This window comes from Chlorocebus sabaeus, chromosome 17, assembly GCF_047675955.1.
Source record: "Chlorocebus sabaeus isolate Y175 chromosome 17, mChlSab1.0.hap1, whole genome shotgun sequence".
Classification (NCBI taxonomy): domain Eukaryota; kingdom Metazoa; phylum Chordata; class Mammalia; order Primates; family Cercopithecidae; genus Chlorocebus; species Chlorocebus sabaeus.
Genome location: NC_132920.1, coordinates 37,794,220 through 37,812,194, shown reverse-complemented (window position 1 = coordinate 37,812,194; position 17,975 = coordinate 37,794,220). Strand labels below are relative to the sequence as shown.

Here is a 17,975-nt window from a genome sequence, read left to right as displayed (position 1 = left end):
TTCATTTTTTCTTGCAAGACTTTGGAATAGGTTCCCACAGCATCCTGGGCCATATTATTAAATGGAAATGGAACTGAAATTTATTAAGTACCTGCTGACTACAAGTCATTGTGCGATGTACCCAATATGCATTTTCTCATCGAATCCTCACGACAACCCAAAAGTTATCTCCACCGAAGCCTGAGACGTAGTATTATTCCCATTTTGCAGATGAAGAAACTGAGGCTAAAGGAAGTTAAACAACTTTCCCAAGGTCACTTGGTCACTGAGTAAAAGGCAAAGCGCTCCTCCCTACCCCTCATCCTATGCCGTTGAGCAGCCCTCTCAGATTTGCATTTAAAGCCTCTGATCAAGCGTTGCCCAACTCGTCCTGCCTTAACTGATTGGAGATGACCTATGTCCCCTCATCATTAATGGTTTTTTGTTGTTGTGTTTTTGCTTTTTTGAGACGGAGTCTCTCTCTGTCGCCCAGGCTGGAGTGCAATGGCGCAATCTCCGCCCCCTGCAACCTCTACCTCCCAGGTTCAAGTGATTCTTCTGCCTCAGCCTCCCAAGTAGCTGGGATTACAGGCACCCACCACCACACCCGGCTAATTTTTTGTATTTTTAGTACAGATGAGGTTTCACCACGTTGGCCAGGCTTGTTTCGAACTCCTGACCTCAAGTGATCTGCCCGCCTCAGCCTCCCAAAGTGCTGGGATTACAGGCGTGAGCCACCGCGCCCGGCTATCATTAACAGTTTTAATTCTGGCATTCTGGGACCCACCAGAAAAACTACTCCCTTTGTAGTTTTCATCAGGAGACCTAAGAGTCCTCATTAAAGGGCTTTGCTGGTGGCCTGTCCAGACACCCTCTAGTTCTATAAGTGGGTGTACAGATTAGACTTCCACTGATAGACAGTGAAGATTCTATGAGCATCACCTGCCACTCTCCATACCTGTGTGCCTTCCAATGAGTTCAGGATGTGGGCACAGTGGTGCTGAACATCCCCAGGGAATGGGACATAATGGACCGGCCAGCACTTACAGCAGAGGAGAGTTGTAAGCGCGCCAGCCTCTCCCAGAAGCTCCAGGCGCCACAGTGGCAGTGTCTGCAAATGGAACAAGGCCGTGCAAACTGTAGCAGACTTGCATCTGACTATGAAAGCAGAGCTTGTTTTTGCACTCAATTGTGGTTGCAGGGTGGCGGCCTGCACACTGAAGCTTTCAGCTCTGGCTGGTTGCTGTATTCAGTGACAGTGCCCTTGTACCCAGAGGTCAGAGACACATGCACTCTGGTTAGGGAGAGATTTTTGCAGCCAAAGGGAAGGTTGGCTGAATATGGGTTTGGTTTTGATGAGCAAAAAAGGCCTTGTGTCGGGGAACAGGCTTTAATATGGTTTGCAGCAGGGAGAGGGCAGAGGTTCTTCGCCCAGAAGGGCTATGCCTCATTTGGCTCTGTGTCCCAGCGCTGAGGGCAGGAGATTTCACATAATAGGTGCTCAGAAAATGTTACAAAGCCAATTAATGAATCAATGGCAAATTAAAAGGTGATTGTGTATGCCCTTTGAGGGACTGGGAGGACAGGGAGCGAGAGGGAGGATGGGAAGGGAATGGACTCAAACATGGGTCTAATGACTGGAGAGAGAATGACCAGAACTGGATGGGCCAAAAGTCTGTTGCTGCTTTCCTTCAAGATGCTCTGCATTAGGGCAAGGCTGGAGGAGATGGTGTGGGTGAGTTGGGGCTGTTTCAAGCCGGCTTTCCTAGCACAGAACTGGAGCCTCCTCCAGCCTCAGAGCACCCCTGAGAAGTCACCTGGTCCACCCCTGGCTGGTGGTGAACAGAGGACAGGCTCCAGCCAGCTCTGCAGAGAGCGGGACTGTGGTAAGGGCAGAGCAAACCCCGATGCAGTGAGCACAGAAGGGCAGGGTTAATTTTCCCGAGAGGCCCACGCTCGATGGCTCACAGTCTGCAGAGAGGCTCGGAACATCATCCCTGGCAGAAGGAGGCCCAGGTGGAGCAGGCCAGGCGCCTGCCCAGGAAAGCCTCCTCCCAGGCCCCCGGCCACCATTCTCTGAGCAGCTAATTAAAAGAGAAAAGCCTGTTAATATTTCAGCACTGTTAACTCCGCTAAATTATTAAGTGTCCATTTGCATTACATGCATAAAAGGATCAATAAACACGTGCGTACCAGGATCTGGGAGGGCGAGAGGTGTCACGGCGAGGGAGGGATGGTTTCTGAGGATGCTGCACAGTGTCGGTCCTACCAGGAACGCAGAGACTCCGTACTGAGTTGTGAGCCCTGCACTGGACTAGGCACTTGGGAAGTGGAAATGCATGGGGGTTAGCATGAAAGATGGAGAGTCAGACAGGCTCCAGACCAATGGGGTGTCCTTGGGTAACTTATATAACCTTGCTGAACCTCAGCTTCCTCATCTGAAAAGTCCGAACCATAATAGGCTTGTTAGGAGCAATAAATACGATAAAAGATATAAAGCACTCAATATATTGCTGGCAGAGTAAATGTCAATAAAGGGTAGCTATTGCAGTTAATGTTATATTATGGGGATGGGGGTGGGGTGAGGCCTGAGACAGCGCTAGTCTCTAGTTCACTGCAATCCCTCCCTGCTCCCTCTCTGCCTCTCAACAGGCCTTTATAGGCATTGTTCTTATTCAGCTTTTCTAGCTGTTTGCTTCTCTAGTGCAGAGCCTGAGTGCCATAGCTCCCTGTTACCTCAGAATCAAGTTTAGCACCTCATACTGATAAGGGCTTGTTGAATGACTGTCTGATGGAAGCCAGGACCAGAACACAGATTGCAATTCTGTACTTCTCCGTCCAGAACACTCAGTGATGCTTCTGGGAGGTGGCTGAGGTGGTGGCACTTGCTCTGTCATCTGTGGGCAGATAGAATCAACTCTGGGCGGGGAATTTTGCAGCCCCTCCTTCTCCTTTTGTTTCCTTGCCCCTCCCTCACCCTGCTGTTTGGTTGTTTCCCAGCCTGCAGACTCACTTCCCCTGAAGGAGCCAGAAGCAGGAAGAGGGCAACGGTCCTCTTCATTGATTATTGGCTGAGCTTTTGTTTTTTTGAGATAGAGGTCTTGCTCTGTTGCCCAGGCTGGAGTGTGGTGGTGCAATCATGGCTCACTGTGGCCTTGATCTCCTGGGCTCAAGCAATCCTCCCTCTTAACCAGGATTGCAGGCATGTGGCACCATGCCCAGCTCATTTAAAAAAATTTTTTTGTAGAGACGGGGTCTTGCGATGATGCCCAGGCTGGTCTTGAACCCCTAGCTTCAGGCAATCCTCCTGCCTCAGCTTCCCAAAATGTTGGGATTACAAGCATGAGGCACTGCACCCGGCCTGAAGGAACTTTTTTTTTTTTCTTTTGTTTAGATGGAGTCTCACTCTTTTCACCCAGGCTGGAGTGCAGTGATATGATCTCAGCTCCCTGCAATCTCCACCACCTGAGCTCAAGCCATTCTCCCACCTCAGCCTCCCGAGTAACTGGGAACACAGGTGTGCACCACCATGCCGGCTAAGTTTTTATATTTTTGGTAGTGATGGAGTTTCACCATGTTGCCCAGGCTGGTCTCGAACTCCTGAGCTCAAGCGATCCTCCTACCTTGGCCTCCCAAAGTGCTGGGATTACAGGCCTGAAGGTACTTTTAATCAAGGTTTTCCATTTGTCTTGCTGTCTGTCTTGTTTGGCCCTCACCCTAGTGTTGTATCCATGTGCGTTTGGCAGTACCCCCACCTGTGGCTAGCAGCTGGGCATGGATTCTCTTATAGGGGATGGGGATCTTTGATGAAATTCCCCCATTCCAGTGAGAATTCTCTTTGGATCCTTAGTTGGCAGGTTGGAGTTTGTCTTAGTCTGACTCCCTGAGAGTTTTTGGCTTCCTCACTGGGCCTACTGGGTTCTGAAAGCCCCCACCCATACCTGTACACTTTGGGTGTATACTTTTTGGGGAGGAAAAGAGTAAGCTGATAGGCCAGGAGCATTCCGCCTTGACTGTGCTCATTAGGATGCTGCCCCAAGGGTGACATGTCTCAGGCCATTTGGCTGTTCTCAACTAAGGGGCTGGGGAGGGGCGTGTTAACTCCTCAGCTGTCAGTTTTGTATTAAGCTTTTCTCCACTAGTTTTACAAAACATTGCTGTCTCTAAGGATGTTGAGGTGCTCTGCGAAGAAGGGGGTTTATGGCCAAATACATTTAGAAAGCACTGAGTGAAACCAAGTTACATGGATGTGTTTACTGCAGGACTTTTCAGAGCCTTTAATACTATACTTTGTGTGCTAAGTCTTTCTTACAGAGAGCGAGAGAAAGAACATGCAGCGTCCTTACTTGACAGTGAAGATCATCTGTGATGGACTATCAGTGAACACTCTGTGGCACACAGGTTGGGAGAGGCTGTTTTCCTTTTCCATGGGGGTTTTGTTGATAGAAATCAGGAGAGTAAAATAGCAAAGTCTCGTAGACCAGAGGCAAGGAAACATACTTGGTTCTGAAATCCTGTTCAGTTTTTTATCCATCAATATGGTATCAAGCACAGATGATCAAATCCAGCCATGCCTCTGAAATTCCTCGGGACAGTGAACAGAGTCCCAAGTTAGCAGGTGGAAGGCCTGGGTTTGAGTCTTGGCTGTGCTGCTGTCTCAGCGAGTGACTTGGACAAGACGTTTCCTCTTGCAGGTGTTGGTCTCCTTCTCTGCCAATGGGGCTAAATGCGACTTTCCCTTTCTGCTTCACAGAACTGAGGCAAGGAGCTTGGAAAGGTACAGTGGACCCCAGGAAGGTACCAACCCTCATCATCTGTGACAGAGAAGGCAAGGTCCTCTCATGCAAAGGGCTTGAAGGCTGCAGGGGACGTGCGTTCTTGAGAGGAGTGCAGGATCATTTGTAGAATAATAATGCTGGCTGACATTTTTAGATTGCGTACTGCATACCAGGCACTGTTTTAAACACTTTACATGGGTTTCCTTATTTATTCCTCACAACAACCCCATTTTGCAAATGAGAAAACTAAGGCTTAAGTAACTTGCTGAAAGCCACACAGCCAAGTGCACTTGTACCATGAGAAGGGGGATGCTCGGGGAAGGGCTCCAGTCCTTCCCACTTTCCAACCCCTCTGAAGCCCTGCACAGCCCTCAGCATGAATTTTGAACATGTTCATGAAACACCCCTACCCGTTTAATGTCTGCTTTGAGCATTTCCACCCCTGGGTTGCATGTGTAGGGGTGCACAGCAGCTGGTCCCCTTTCCCTATCTCTTGCTCCTATTTCATCATCTTGGGAGCTGTCATTTATGGAGAGAGCACATACTATTTGACCAGGTGTTTTACATATATTGCGTTAACCCCTCATACCAGCCCTGGGAGAAGGCATTATTGTTCTTATTTTATAAATGAAGAGACCGAGGCTCAGAGAGGTTAAGTAATTTGCCCAGCATCACACAGCATCACCCAGCTAGTGGGTAGCAGAGCCAGGAATGGGCCCCAGATTGTGTGACTCCACAGCTGTGTGCTTTCCATCTCTCTAAAGCAGACCTTTTCTCTCCCCACGGTTCCTTATCACATCCCACTGTTTTCGAGTCATCATAGCATTTAACACACTCTGAAACCACCCTGTCCATTTCTGTTTCCTTTTTTGCTGTCCATCTCCCCAGCAATGCTCTTTGAGAGCCATCCCTTGTTTGCTTTTCATGACAGTATCTCCAGCGCCCAGCACAGCACCTGGCCCAGAAGCACTTATTGTTTGACAGACTGAATGAAAGGATTATGTCATGGTGTATCTGGAAACAGCCGTGCCCAGGTTGCCATCTGAATCAGGAGATGCTGCTGCAGGAAGTGCCTTCCTAGGGTGTGTGGAGCTGGATGGAGGCTGAGGTTCAGTGGGGCAGGGACCCTTTGGGGTTTAGGGTCAGAAATATGGTTCTGGCCATTCCAGGGGTGACCTGAGCTAATGGGAGGCTGACTCATGCTAAGGAAACTCAGTGGGCGGTGATGAGCAAATTGAAAGGCCAAGGCCAAGGGGGACTAGGTAATTTACTACTAGTGAGGACTCATTTCAGAAGGAAAACTGTACCTGGAACCAAATCAGCAATGGGAAGTGGCTCATCAAGTAAGAGTGAAAATGAAGGGAGCTGGATAACTGTAATAGTAAATGGATTATCCTGGATAATCTCAATGGTTAATATCATCCCAGGACAGTAGATGCTGTTTTCTAAAAACTGAGGTGTAATTTAGAAGGTATAATATGGTGAAGTCCAAAGCAGATACCTTGATGTGCTTTTACTTGTGTATCCAGACACTGTGCAACCACCACTCAGATCAAAATGTCCAACATTTCCATCTCTCTTCTTCTCCCCATGAAAGTTCTCTTGGCCCGGTGCAGTGGCTCATGCCTGTAATCCCAGCACTTTGGGAGACCGAGGAGGGTGGATCACAATGTCAGGAGTTCTAGACCAGCCTGGCCAACACAGTGAAAACCCGTCTCTACTAAAAATACAAAAATTAGGTGGGCGTTGTGGCAGACACCTGTAATCCCAGCTACTTGGGAGGCTGAGGCAGGAGAATTGCTTGAACCCGGGAGGCAGAGGTTGCAGTGAGCTGAGATTGTGCCACTGCACTCCAGCCTGGGTGACAGAGCTAGACTCCGTCTCAAAAAAAAAAAAGTTTTCTTGTGCCCTTCCCAGCAAATAATCTCCCACCCCACCCAAGGGCAATCAGTGTTAGGCCTCTGTTACCCTAAGGTAAGTTTTTCCAGTTTTAAGTTTTGAATAAATGAAATCACACAACATGTATTCTTTTTTTTTTTTTTCTGTCTTTAGCATTACAATACACTATGTTTGTGTCTGGGTTCTTTCACTCAAATTATGCCTGTGAGATTCAACAGTGTCATGTCTCTACAGTTCACCTTTTTCACTTACAGTGAATATTCCTTTGTATGAAGATACCAGAACTTATTTGCTCATACAATTCTTGATGGATGACATGTAGGTTGTTCTTGTTTTGAGCTATTGTGAATAAAGCCACTGTGAATGCTTTTGTACTTATTGTTTAGTTGCCATAAATACTCATTTCTACTGGGTACACATCCAGGAATGGAATTGCTACATCATGGGTTATACACCTATTTACCTTTAGGAGGTACTGCCCAAATTTCTTCCAAAGTGGTTCTAGCATTTTAGAGTTGGGTGGTCATCAAAGGGAGCTGGATCATCTTTTTTTCTTTTTTTTTTTTAGACAGAATCTCACTCTCTTGCCCAGACTGGAATGCAGTGGCATGATCATAGCTTATTGCAGACTTGAATTCTTAGGCTCAAATGATCCTCCTGCCTCAGCCTCCTGAATAGCTGGGACTGCAGGCACACACCCCCATGTCTGGCTAATTCTTGCAGTTTTTGTAGAGACAGAGTGTCACTATGTTGCCCAGGCTGGTCTAGAACTTCTGGGCTCAAGTGATCCTCCCGCCTCAGCCTCCCAAAGTGCTGGGATTGTAATTGAGTCATCACACCTGCCCAGGAGCTGGATAATCTTAACAATGTCATCTCTGATATCCACTCATGGCCCCATCTCCAGTTGGAAAATACACCTGTCAGGTGACTAGAGGCCCTGTGTCTGCCGATCAGGCCCCATCTGCCCTGGCCTGTACTAGCTGTGCCCTAAGAAAGTCCAGCTCTCCAGCTCTTTTTCAATATTCCTTATCTGTCACCAAAGCTTCTGTCATTACAACACTGCCTTGCTACAGGCAAGCCACAGCGTCCAAGATTACAGCTTATCTTCCATTGGAGCCTGTTAAATCGATGTCTTCCTTGTTGAGAGGCACCCCAGGCCTCTTGGTCTTATCAGCAACCAGCATGCACATCATCTTTTGGTGGGTTGTTTCTTGATGAGATTTCCTGAGGACTTCAGCCACAGATGGCTATCTCTTTCACGTATGGTGATGTTCATGCATTTTTATTGCATGAGGTGACAGTTTTGGGCCCAGTTCCCAGATTCTAGAGTGCATCTTATATAGGGACGACTATGTGCTGATTACAAAATTCATAGAAAGTGTGAGTTGAAAAAGACCTTAGAAGTCATCTAATCTACCCTTCCTATGGGTAGGGAAACTGAGGCCCAAGATGGTGAAGTGGCTTGCTCAAGGCGTACATTGCTTGTCTGCTGACAGCCAGCCAGGTTCATTCCTCTGTGGCAGCCAGGCAGGCAGGATGGTCACCTGGACACTCAGACTCTGGGTTGGTAGCAGCTACCACTGTTTACCAAACCAGCTGCTGTTTGCAGAGACCCTCATCGTTAAACATAGCCTGTGTCACTCCCAATTGCTGACCAAGTTTAGCAACCTGCTGCCAGCCTACCTCTGTGGACTCTACCTCTGTGATTAGTTCATGTCTGTCCCATCAGTGTTGGTGGAAGGCCCTACTTGCAGCATCTGTAAAACACGTTATGACTCTACTAAGCATTTTTCATTTATCCTGTGTTATCATCACATCTACCATTGTGAGTTCTTAGGGTTGGTAGTGTTCTCTTCATTTTAGAGATGAGAAAACTCATGTCCAAAGGTCACTAGAGGTTTACCCTGTGTAATATAATTTGGGACTTTGCCCTGTCAACTAGCACAGAGCCTCCCTATTCCCTGAGGCCTGGTTCAAAAACTACCTCTTCCATGGAACCTTCTGTGGTTCTTCCTCCAGAAGATGGTGATGCCTATTTTCTGACATCCTAGGGCCTTCTATATCTGTCTTATGTCCCCCAGCAACTTCACCATGGGATATCTAAATCCGTTCATTCAGTGTTCGCTGAGTACCTGCTGTTTTCAAGGCCTTGTGCTGGAGATCCGAAGATAAAGCTCAAGGTCTGGTAGGCAGAAAGACAAGAATCCTGAATTTGACAGAAACACAGGCCTGATGCTTTGTTGTTGCACTGGGGGAGTGATGCACAGTGTAGACACATAAAGAAGGAAGGTGCCTGTCAGTCATGGGACATTTCCTGGAGGAAGTTGTACATTTTCTGTATCGGCTTTATTGTCTTATCTTCTTATCTCTGTTAACTGAGGAATCATGAGAATTATAAATTCAGGGAAGAGAACTTTATTTCTTATAGAGGGTTGCGTCCTGTGGGGTGGCCATCCTGACAGGCTGGGAAGTGTAGCCTCTGGCAGAGACTGAAAGCAGTCACTTTGAAAGAGGAAAGGTGAGACAGGAATTTCTGCTGAACAGGTGGGCCAGGTATACATTTTCAACAGGTTATGGGAGGAGCTATGAATATTCACAAAGGGGGATGTACACATGCATAGTAAACAAATGTGCATGTTACATACATCTCATGTTCACTTTGGGGTGCAGACAACATTTAAATGCACCATAATCTAGCCTATGTGTCAAAAGGTGACACAGAAGACACAAAGGCACTTAGTGGGCAACTTCTATCAACTGGCCAGAACCAGTTCATGGTTGCTGGTCTTTTATCTGGAGAAAGCTACTGAAATCAGTCTCTTGTCTGATCAAAGGTGTAGTTATGGCTGGTGGAACAGGAGGCCAGTTAGTCAGTGTCTGGCAGTAGATGGTCTGCAGTTGTTTCAGTATTGCTTATCTCCAGGCCAGTGCTTGTTTAGCTGCTAGAGAAAACAGAACGCCTTGTGGCAGCTAGAACATGGCTTATTCTTTAAGTGTAGGGGGTGTGACTTACTCCAGGCCTGACATGACCTTAGGTCCTGTTTGTAATTTGATATCTCTTAGCCACAGAGTCTGTTGTATCACTCTTATGATTTCTATTTTAACACCACCATGCCCCTCTTTAGAGCAGGGACGTCGTTTGTACCTCCTTGTGTTCCTTATACCCAGTATCAGCTCTTCTACTTCACTCTCTCCCTTCTCAGCTGTGAGCAGAACCTGTGAAGTTGGGGTCTTTTCCTCTTCCTAGAGTTTAAGCATTGGGGGGCTGGGACCTGGTTTGCCTTTAGGACAATGGGGCTAGACAATGGGGCAGGGGCTATGACCTTGGCAAGTTCAGTCATTTCCCACTGGGCCCATCCAGCCACATCCTAGCTTTGGTCCCCTAGCCTGGGTCACAGCCCAGCCTTGGGCACTGTGAGAGAGGTCAGGGAGGAGCCACAACCTTTTGCCAGCTCCCAGGCCACAAGTTCTGTGAGCACTTCTGTCCCTTGGAGAAGAAGCTGGACACAGCCTCAGAGAGCAATGAAAAAACAATGAAGGCCTTTGGGGAGGGCAATGTGCAGCCAGGTGTGTGTGTGTGTGTGTGTGTGCGCGCGCCTATATGTCTTAGGTTAGGCTCTCTCAAAGCAAAGCCTGAGATGGTTGGGGCTGGGGAGTTATGGTTTAGGCAAGCTATTTGCTGGGAAAATGCTCTCAAGAGAAACTGAGGGAATGAGTGAGGCAGCCAAGCAAAGATGTGGCTCAGGAAGCTTAGCCTCAGCCTGTTTCCAGGGGAGCTCTGGAGTATGACAGCACCATAGTCACCCCACCTCTGTGTGTGTGTGTGTGTGTGTGTGTTGCAGGGGAGAGGGGGTAATCTCCTAGGCATTTCTGGCTAAGGCAGCTCTCTTGGCTAAAGGCAATTCCCTGGGGAAGGCGAATACCCTGAGCTGTCAGCAGCTGGGGATGGATGCACCTGTCACCTTGGGGAGCTGGGAGGGGCGCCGACGGCATCCACCGCCAGGACTGCTAAGATGGTGATGCTGAGTGATAACTGGTCTGTACAGATGACAAAGCCCCTTCACACAGTCAGCCCACTGAAAAGCACAGCTCTCTTGCAAGGGGTTGAGGAACTGTCTCTTTTCTGAGTTCCTGGCCCTCCTGGCTCTGACCTGGGCGTCCTGGGAGGATTCTTTCCTGGGCTCAGCAGGGGCAGGCCTCTGAGGAATGGCCTGGAGAGATCTGGGCTGACCCCTCCCCAACACCCTCAGGAGGGAGCTCCAGACTTCTGACCTTGGCGCCTCTTCTCTAAACCTCCTCCATCCTCTCTTGCCAGCTCCAGCCCAGGCCCAGATCGTGCATGCGGGCCAGGCGTGTGTGGTGAAAGAGGACAATATCAGTGAGCGTGTCTACACCATCCGAGAGGGGGACACCCTCATGCTGCAGTGCCTTGTAACCGGGCACCCACGACCCCAGGTAAGCCCCCAGCTCAGCCTTGCTCGGGCCCCTCCTGCCCTCACCTTGCCTGGGCTCAGCACTTAAGAAGAGACAGCAGGATACGAGGACTCATGATGCACCACAGCATGGAGGCAGAGAACAGGAGATAGGGGCTGGGGAAATAGCTGGAAAGTTAACTCTGTGGGGAAGGGCTGGAGGCTATGGGCTCATTCACCTGAAAATATTGACGGCTGAGGGGAAAAATAGAATGCCGGTTGTTCAGTTCCACTCCAGTCCACGGATCTGTTGAGCAGACACATCCTTAGATGCAGCTTCTAATGTGTCTGCAGGCAGACCATGTGCCAGGCACTTTCTCCAGTGTTTTCCCTTTGGAGCCTCACAGCTGTGCAGAGAGGAAGGCATTAGTGACCCCCTTTTGCAGCTGAGGAATTTGCGACTCAGTGAGGTTGGGTAAACTCCCAAGCGCACGCAGCTCTTGTGAGGATGGAAGCAGACGCTGAATCCAGAACCAGCGTCCTCTTAGCTTACTCTGCTTCCTCCCAGCATGTCCATCTTTGAGTTGGGGACTCCAGGAGTGGCAAGTAGCATAGAAGATGTGATCTCTATCTACTTCAGGCTTCTGGCAGGCAAGCTTCACACCCTTGAGACTCAAAGAGCCAAAGCAATTAGAAAGAAACAGAAAATAAGAATCTGGGAATGCCAGATGAATTTTGTCACAGATGAAGTGTATGGCTCAAGCAGGAAGCAGTGGCCCATGATCACTGAGAACTGAGGGGAGGAGGTGGGCTGAAGGGATTGGAGGAATTTGCTGGTGCGCTGCTGTGACCTTTAATAGCAGCAGAAAGGGTGACAACTGGATCCTAGAAAGGACAGTGAAATACAAAATTCTTTTTCCTGGATCATTTTGGGAACATAGATGGCTTTAGTAGGTTTGGCCTTGAGACAGGCAGATGGACAAAAAACTATGATCACTGCTGCTGCTTCTCAAAGGCATGTTTGAGAAGGGAAAACAATGCTGCTGGATTTAGGTCGATGTTTGTGTCAGGTGTGACCATGAAAGGGTGGATGGTCCTCCCTACAAGCCAGTGAGGCTGCTGGGTCATTTCTCCCTAAGGCTGTACGGGCCATCTGTGTGTGTCTCCTTATGTGTCCCTGTATGGGTCAGGTGTGGTTGTGGCTATGTGTATGTGTACCTGGTTTTCTATTTCCGTCAGTGGCTTCATTCGTTCTGCCACCCAGGCGCAAACCCTTGGGCTCATATTTGACCTTGCATCTTCTCGTTCCTCACATCTAGGCAGACTCTGAGGCCTTGTTTTCTTTTCTTTTTCTTTTCTTTTTTTTTTTTTTTTTAAGATGTGGTCTCACTTTGTTGCCCAGGCTGAGTACAGTGGCGAGATCATAGCTTACTGTAGCCTTGACCGCCTGTGCTCAAGTGATCCTCCCACCTCATCTGACCAAGTAGCCAAGACCACGGGTGTGTGCCACCATGCCTGGATCATTTTTCCTTCTTTTTTTTTTTTTTTTTTTTTTGTAGATATAGAGTGTCCTATGTTACCCAGGCTGGTCTTAAACTCCTGGCTTCAAGCATTTCTCCTGCTTCAGCCTCCCTAAGTGCTGAGATTACAGATGTGAGCCACTGTACCGGCACCCCTTTCTTTTTATGTCTCTTGCGTGGGTCTCCTCCTTTCTTTTCTTCATTAGCCCTCTAGGTCAGCCTATCAGTCCTGTCCCTTGGTCTATTGCAGTAGACTCTAAACTGACCTCCCAATCTCTCACCTCACCCCTCCTCCCATCTATTTTTTTTTTTTTTTTTTTTTCAAGACAGGGTCTTGCTGTGTCACCCAGGCTGGAGTGTAGTTGTGCAATAAGGCTCACTGCAGCCTTGACCTTCTGGGCTCAAGCAATCCTTCCCCCTCAGCCTCCCAAGTACCTGGGACTACAGGCATGCGCCTCCATGCCCAGCTAATTTTTTTTTTTTTTTTTCCTGCAGAGACAGTGTTTTACCATGTTGCCCATGCTGGTCTTGACCTCCTGGGCTCAAGTGATCCTCCCACCTCACCCTCTCAAAGTGTGGGGATTATGGGCATGGCCACTACATCCGGCCCCCTTCAATCCATTCCTGCACTTTGCTACCAGAATGATAACCCCTGTTGTGCTACATCATATCACTCCCCTGCTCAGAGACATTCAATGGCTCCCCTTCATTTACCAGATTAATTCAAGCTCCTAGGGATGGCATTGAAGACCTTCTACAATCTGGCCTCCACCTGTCTCTCTTGTCTGATCTCCCACTGCCACCTTCCCCACACCCTGTGCTCCAGTCAGACTTGCCTCCCCATCATCCCCAAGTACAACCTTCCTGCTTTAGCTGAAGTTGCTTGCCTCTCCTAAAATGCCTTCTAGCTTTTTTGCTTGTTTCAATATAAGCAGTATTTATTGAGTACCTGCTACATGCAAGCAAAGTTATGGGTCCTAAAGATGCCCCTATAGTTTCTGTTCTCATGGAGCATCCAGACTACTAGAGAAACAAGGGAAATACCATCTCATGACCTACTTAGTGGTCAAGATGGGGGACTGAGGGAACATGGAATGCCTCACTCCAAACAAGCTGTGAGAAGGAGGAATATCTGGGGGCCAGAAATGCAGACAAAATCTACAGTGATGGCAGGGAGCAGAAGTTGAGGAACCTAGCCCGTGAAGAGACTGGCACTGCATACACACTGTACTGATAGTTGTATTAACACACACATAAGGGGTATGCATTGAGGCTGCAGGTCCATCCATGGCTGGGAGCTGGAATTGAACTCTACCTAAAGCTGGAAGCTCAACAAGAGTGGCGTCATCTATGAATGAGGACCAGAAGATCTCTGTCCCACAGCCCAGAGTCACTGCAGGGTGTGGATATAAATGCAGCCACCTATGATATAGTATAACCCAAAACCTGTCTGTATTTTGCAATATCCAAATAGTGAGGAAACTCTAACCTGAGAAATCAACAAAAAAATGTTTTGGAATCTATGAACCCGTGATCTTGGGTATAGGCAACCACCTATACCCAAGTAGTGAATGAGATCTGCACCACAAACAGGACCATAAAGGTCCAAATAGGACTTCTATGGTAGATGATCCCACTGAGTACAAACCTGTGGAGTAAAATTTTAAAATATTAAAAAATACAGTGCCAGAAGAGTTAGTCCATAGACCCAACAAGGTGAATCATTCACAACTGAGGAACTAGAGAAAATAGAGCAATTTGAAAGGATCTTAAAAATTAAAAAAAATTTTAAATATTGGAAGAGATTATGGAAGGAATAGAATCCATAAGACAGGAGATTATAAACCCTGATCAGTTAGGTACAGAAAGAAGCAAACAGAAATCCTAGAAATAAAAATAATATAGTCTTTAAAAAATTTGGCCTCAGTACTCTAGAGATAGCTAAAGAAAAAGTTAGTGAATTGGATAATAGATCTGAGGAAATCAGCCACGCATTTCCAATGCAGTCCAGGGAAGACAAAGAGACAGGAGGTGTGAAAAATAAGTTGAGAGACATGGAGGATACAATGAGAAGCTACAACATAAATTTAGGCATTCAAGAAGGAATGAATAGAAAAAGAGAAGAGGCAATATTTAAAGAGATGAAGGGCCAGGCTCAGTGGCTCACATCTGTAATCCTAGCACTTTGGGAGACCAAGGTGGGAGGACTGCTTCAGACCAGGAGTTCAAGACCAGCCTGGGCAACATAGTGAGACCCTAGCTCTAAAAAAAAAAAAAAAAAAAAAAAAAAAAAAAAAAAAAAAAAAATTAGCCAGGTGTGGTGGCACACACCTGTAGTCCTAGCTACTTGGGAGGCTGTGACAGGAGGATCCTTGAGCCCAAGAGTACCACTGCACTTCAGCCTGGGTGATAGAGCAAGACCTCATCTCTAGTGATTAAAAAAAAAAAAAGATTGAGAATTTTGTAGAATTGAAAAAAGGTAGGAACTCTCATATGCATAAAGCATACCAAGGCTTGAGCAGTATGTAAACAAACTCCATCCAGACAAGATGTTTTATGTAAACATAAAACATCAAGTACAAAAGGATCAAATGTTTTCATGTCCCTATTATCTCTCCAAAGCACTCTCTGATCTGGTATGTCTTGCCTGAAACTGCCTCTAACTTTTCCCAGGTTTTGTAACTTCTAGCTCCATGTGGGTAGAGTCAAATATGGGCAGGGGACGAGAGCACCAACACTGTGGTCCTGGGTGGTCCCTCCCTGCATAAGAAAGGTTGCCCTTTCACCTCTTCTCCCCAGCCTTACTTTTCTGGCCTCTGGCCTAACCTGTTCACCAGGATTGGGCTCCCTGCCCTGTCTCTGTAATAAGCAAGCCTCCCTACTTAAAGACTGAAGTCTGTACCCACTGCCCCTGCCTCTGCCCCACTCCTTAGACTTAGTTATCTAAAACTGGTCTGTTTTACTTAAAACTCTGGCACCTTGAGTAATAGGCTCATGCAATCCTTGATATTTCTCTATAATCTAAGACAATATTAATAATCATAGAAATTTATTGAATGACTAATGTATACCAGACACCACACATAGGTGATTTATATACTTCCTTTGTAAACCTGATAATAAAACCTTGCAGAGTGAGTATCATGGTGTATTAGTCATGTATCACTGCATAACAAATACTCCAAAACTTAGGGGCTTCAAACAATATGTACTGTCTCACAGTTCCTGTGGCACAGGAACCTGAGAGCAGCTTAGCTGGCTGGCTGTGGCTCAGGGTTTCTCACAAGGCTGCAATCCAGGTGTCAGTCAGGGGTTCAGTCATTGAAGGATGACTGAGACTGGAGGATCTTCTTCTAGGCTAACTCACGTGGCTGTTGGTCTGAGGCTTCAGTTCCTCCCCAAGTGAGCCCCTCCACTGGGCTGCTCAGGACCTGATAGCTGGCTTTCCCTGGAGTGACTGACCAAGATGGAAATCAGTCCTTTTTTTTTTTCGAAACAGTCTCGCTCTGTTGCCCAGGCTGGAGTGCAGTGACCTGATCTGGGCTCACTGCAACCCCCGCCTCCTGGGTTCAAGTGATTCTACTGCCTCAGCCTCCTGAGTAGCTGGGACTATAGGCACGCACCATCACGCCTGGCTAATTTTGTATTTTTAGTAGAGACGTGGTTTCGCCATGTTGGCCAAGCTGGTCTCAAACTCCTGAGCTCAGGTGATCCTCCCGCTTGGCCTCCCGAAGTGCTGGGATTAGTGGCTCACCGCGCCCGACGGAATCCATGCTCTTAAAGACAGCGCTGCGTGCCCCATTTAAAGCCTCTTCCCTCTGATCCCGGATTCCCCAGCTCTTGACCCCGTGGCATCCTACCCCGTCTGTGCATTCCCACGAGTCTGTCTGGGTTCGTTTCCTAGGCCTGCGTGTGCCCCACGTGCACTTGTGAAAAAGTATGGGAAAAAGGGGGTGCCATTGCAGGGCACTCAGCGCTGAGGCCCCCACCCCGTGCAAGTCTGACAGTCTGACTCTGCCCCGCTCGGTGGCCCAGGTACGGTGGACCAAGACGGCAGGTAGTGCCTCGGACAAGTTCCAGGAGACATCGGTGTTCAACGAGACACTGCGCATCGAGCGTATTGCACGCACGCAGGGCGGCCGCTACTACTGCAAGGCTGAGAACGGCGTGGGGGTGCCGGCCATCAAGTCCATCCGCGTGGACGTGCAGTGTGAGTTGAGGCCTTCCTCTCCCCAGGCCCTGACAGCCCAGCCTGGGCCAGAGGGCACCCCGGGGCTGAGGTGAGGTGGGGAAGTGGGGACGGGATGGGATGGAGAAGCTGGCTTTGGTGGAGAAGCCTAAGAGGTACCGGGAGGTGTGTACCACCCTCTACCATCTACACCTTTGCGCCTGTAATCCCATGTGAACCTTGCAACATCCCTGTGAGGGAGGGCAGGATGGGTTGATTTACACCCCTTCCACAGATGAGAAAACTGAGGTCCCATGTGATTTGCCCACAGACATGGTGTGGGGTAGCCTCAGATCTGAGATGAGGACACGGATCTCTTCCCCACAGTCCACTGCCCTTCCCACAGTACCTCATGTCTCTGCTTTTGTCCTGTGGCAGCTCTGAGATTTCCCTCCTTACTACATTACATACAGAACCAAGCCCCATTCCCCGAGTCCTTGCTGCTAGCTGCATGAGAAGCCCCCAGTCCCTACCTGTTCTCCATGGGTATTCCTTTAGCCCCAGGAGCCTCTTTTCCTGAGTCATCCATCAGGCTGAGTCAGGTACCCAGAAACTGTTGGCCCAGCCCCAGGAGCCTGTGTGGCACCATTTTAAGGCTTAGAATGAACCTACCTATTAGCTATACATCCTCCCACTCCCTAAGTGGGACTCAGTAGAGTGGTGAACAGTGGCATCCCAGACCTCTCTTCTGTCCCTCATCAGCCAGCCAGGGTCCTGCCGACCCCTGGAGCTGAGGGCTGTTTCTCAGGTTATTGGCCCTGGAACAGGCTGGCAAGCATAGCCTGGGCCCCACCAATGCCCACCTCCTCTCATGACCATGGTGGTGACTTCTATCCCAGTGGGCTGTGGAAGGGCAGAATGATGGGCTGCTGGGACATTCATTGGAGGATGTTGGAATGTGTACTGTCAGTGCCTGTGACTCACAGCCACACATTAAGATCTCTAGCGGACCCTTTAAAAAAACGGATGCCTGGGCCCTACTTCCAGAGATTCTGATGTAATTGATCAGGGGTGGGGCCAAATATCGATTCTTAAGCTTTTTAATTATTTTTTTAAATTGAGGATTAATCGATAGAGTGTACTAATCTTAAGTGCAAAGGTTAATGATTTTTTACATATGTGTGTTAACAACTTCCAGTTCAAAAGATAGAACATTTCC

The 17,975-nt window shown here is 48.2% G+C and overlaps 1 protein-coding gene across 3 annotated transcripts in view; it reads left to right on the top strand.

The window, feature by feature from the left end:
- The window catches only part of MDGA1 (MAM domain containing glycosylphosphatidylinositol anchor 1), a 63,964-nt gene that overhangs the window by 21,444 nt on the left and 24,545 nt on the right, over positions 1–17,975 (top strand). For all 3 annotated transcript variants that reach the window (XM_007972741.3, XM_007972739.3, XM_007972740.3), the window contains exons 2-3: positions 10,972–11,111; positions 16,624–16,798. In XM_007972741.3, coding sequence (XP_007970932.2) covers positions 10,972–11,111; positions 16,624–16,798 — 315 coding nt within the window. The remainder of the gene's footprint in view (positions 1–10,971; positions 11,112–16,623; positions 16,799–17,975) is intronic.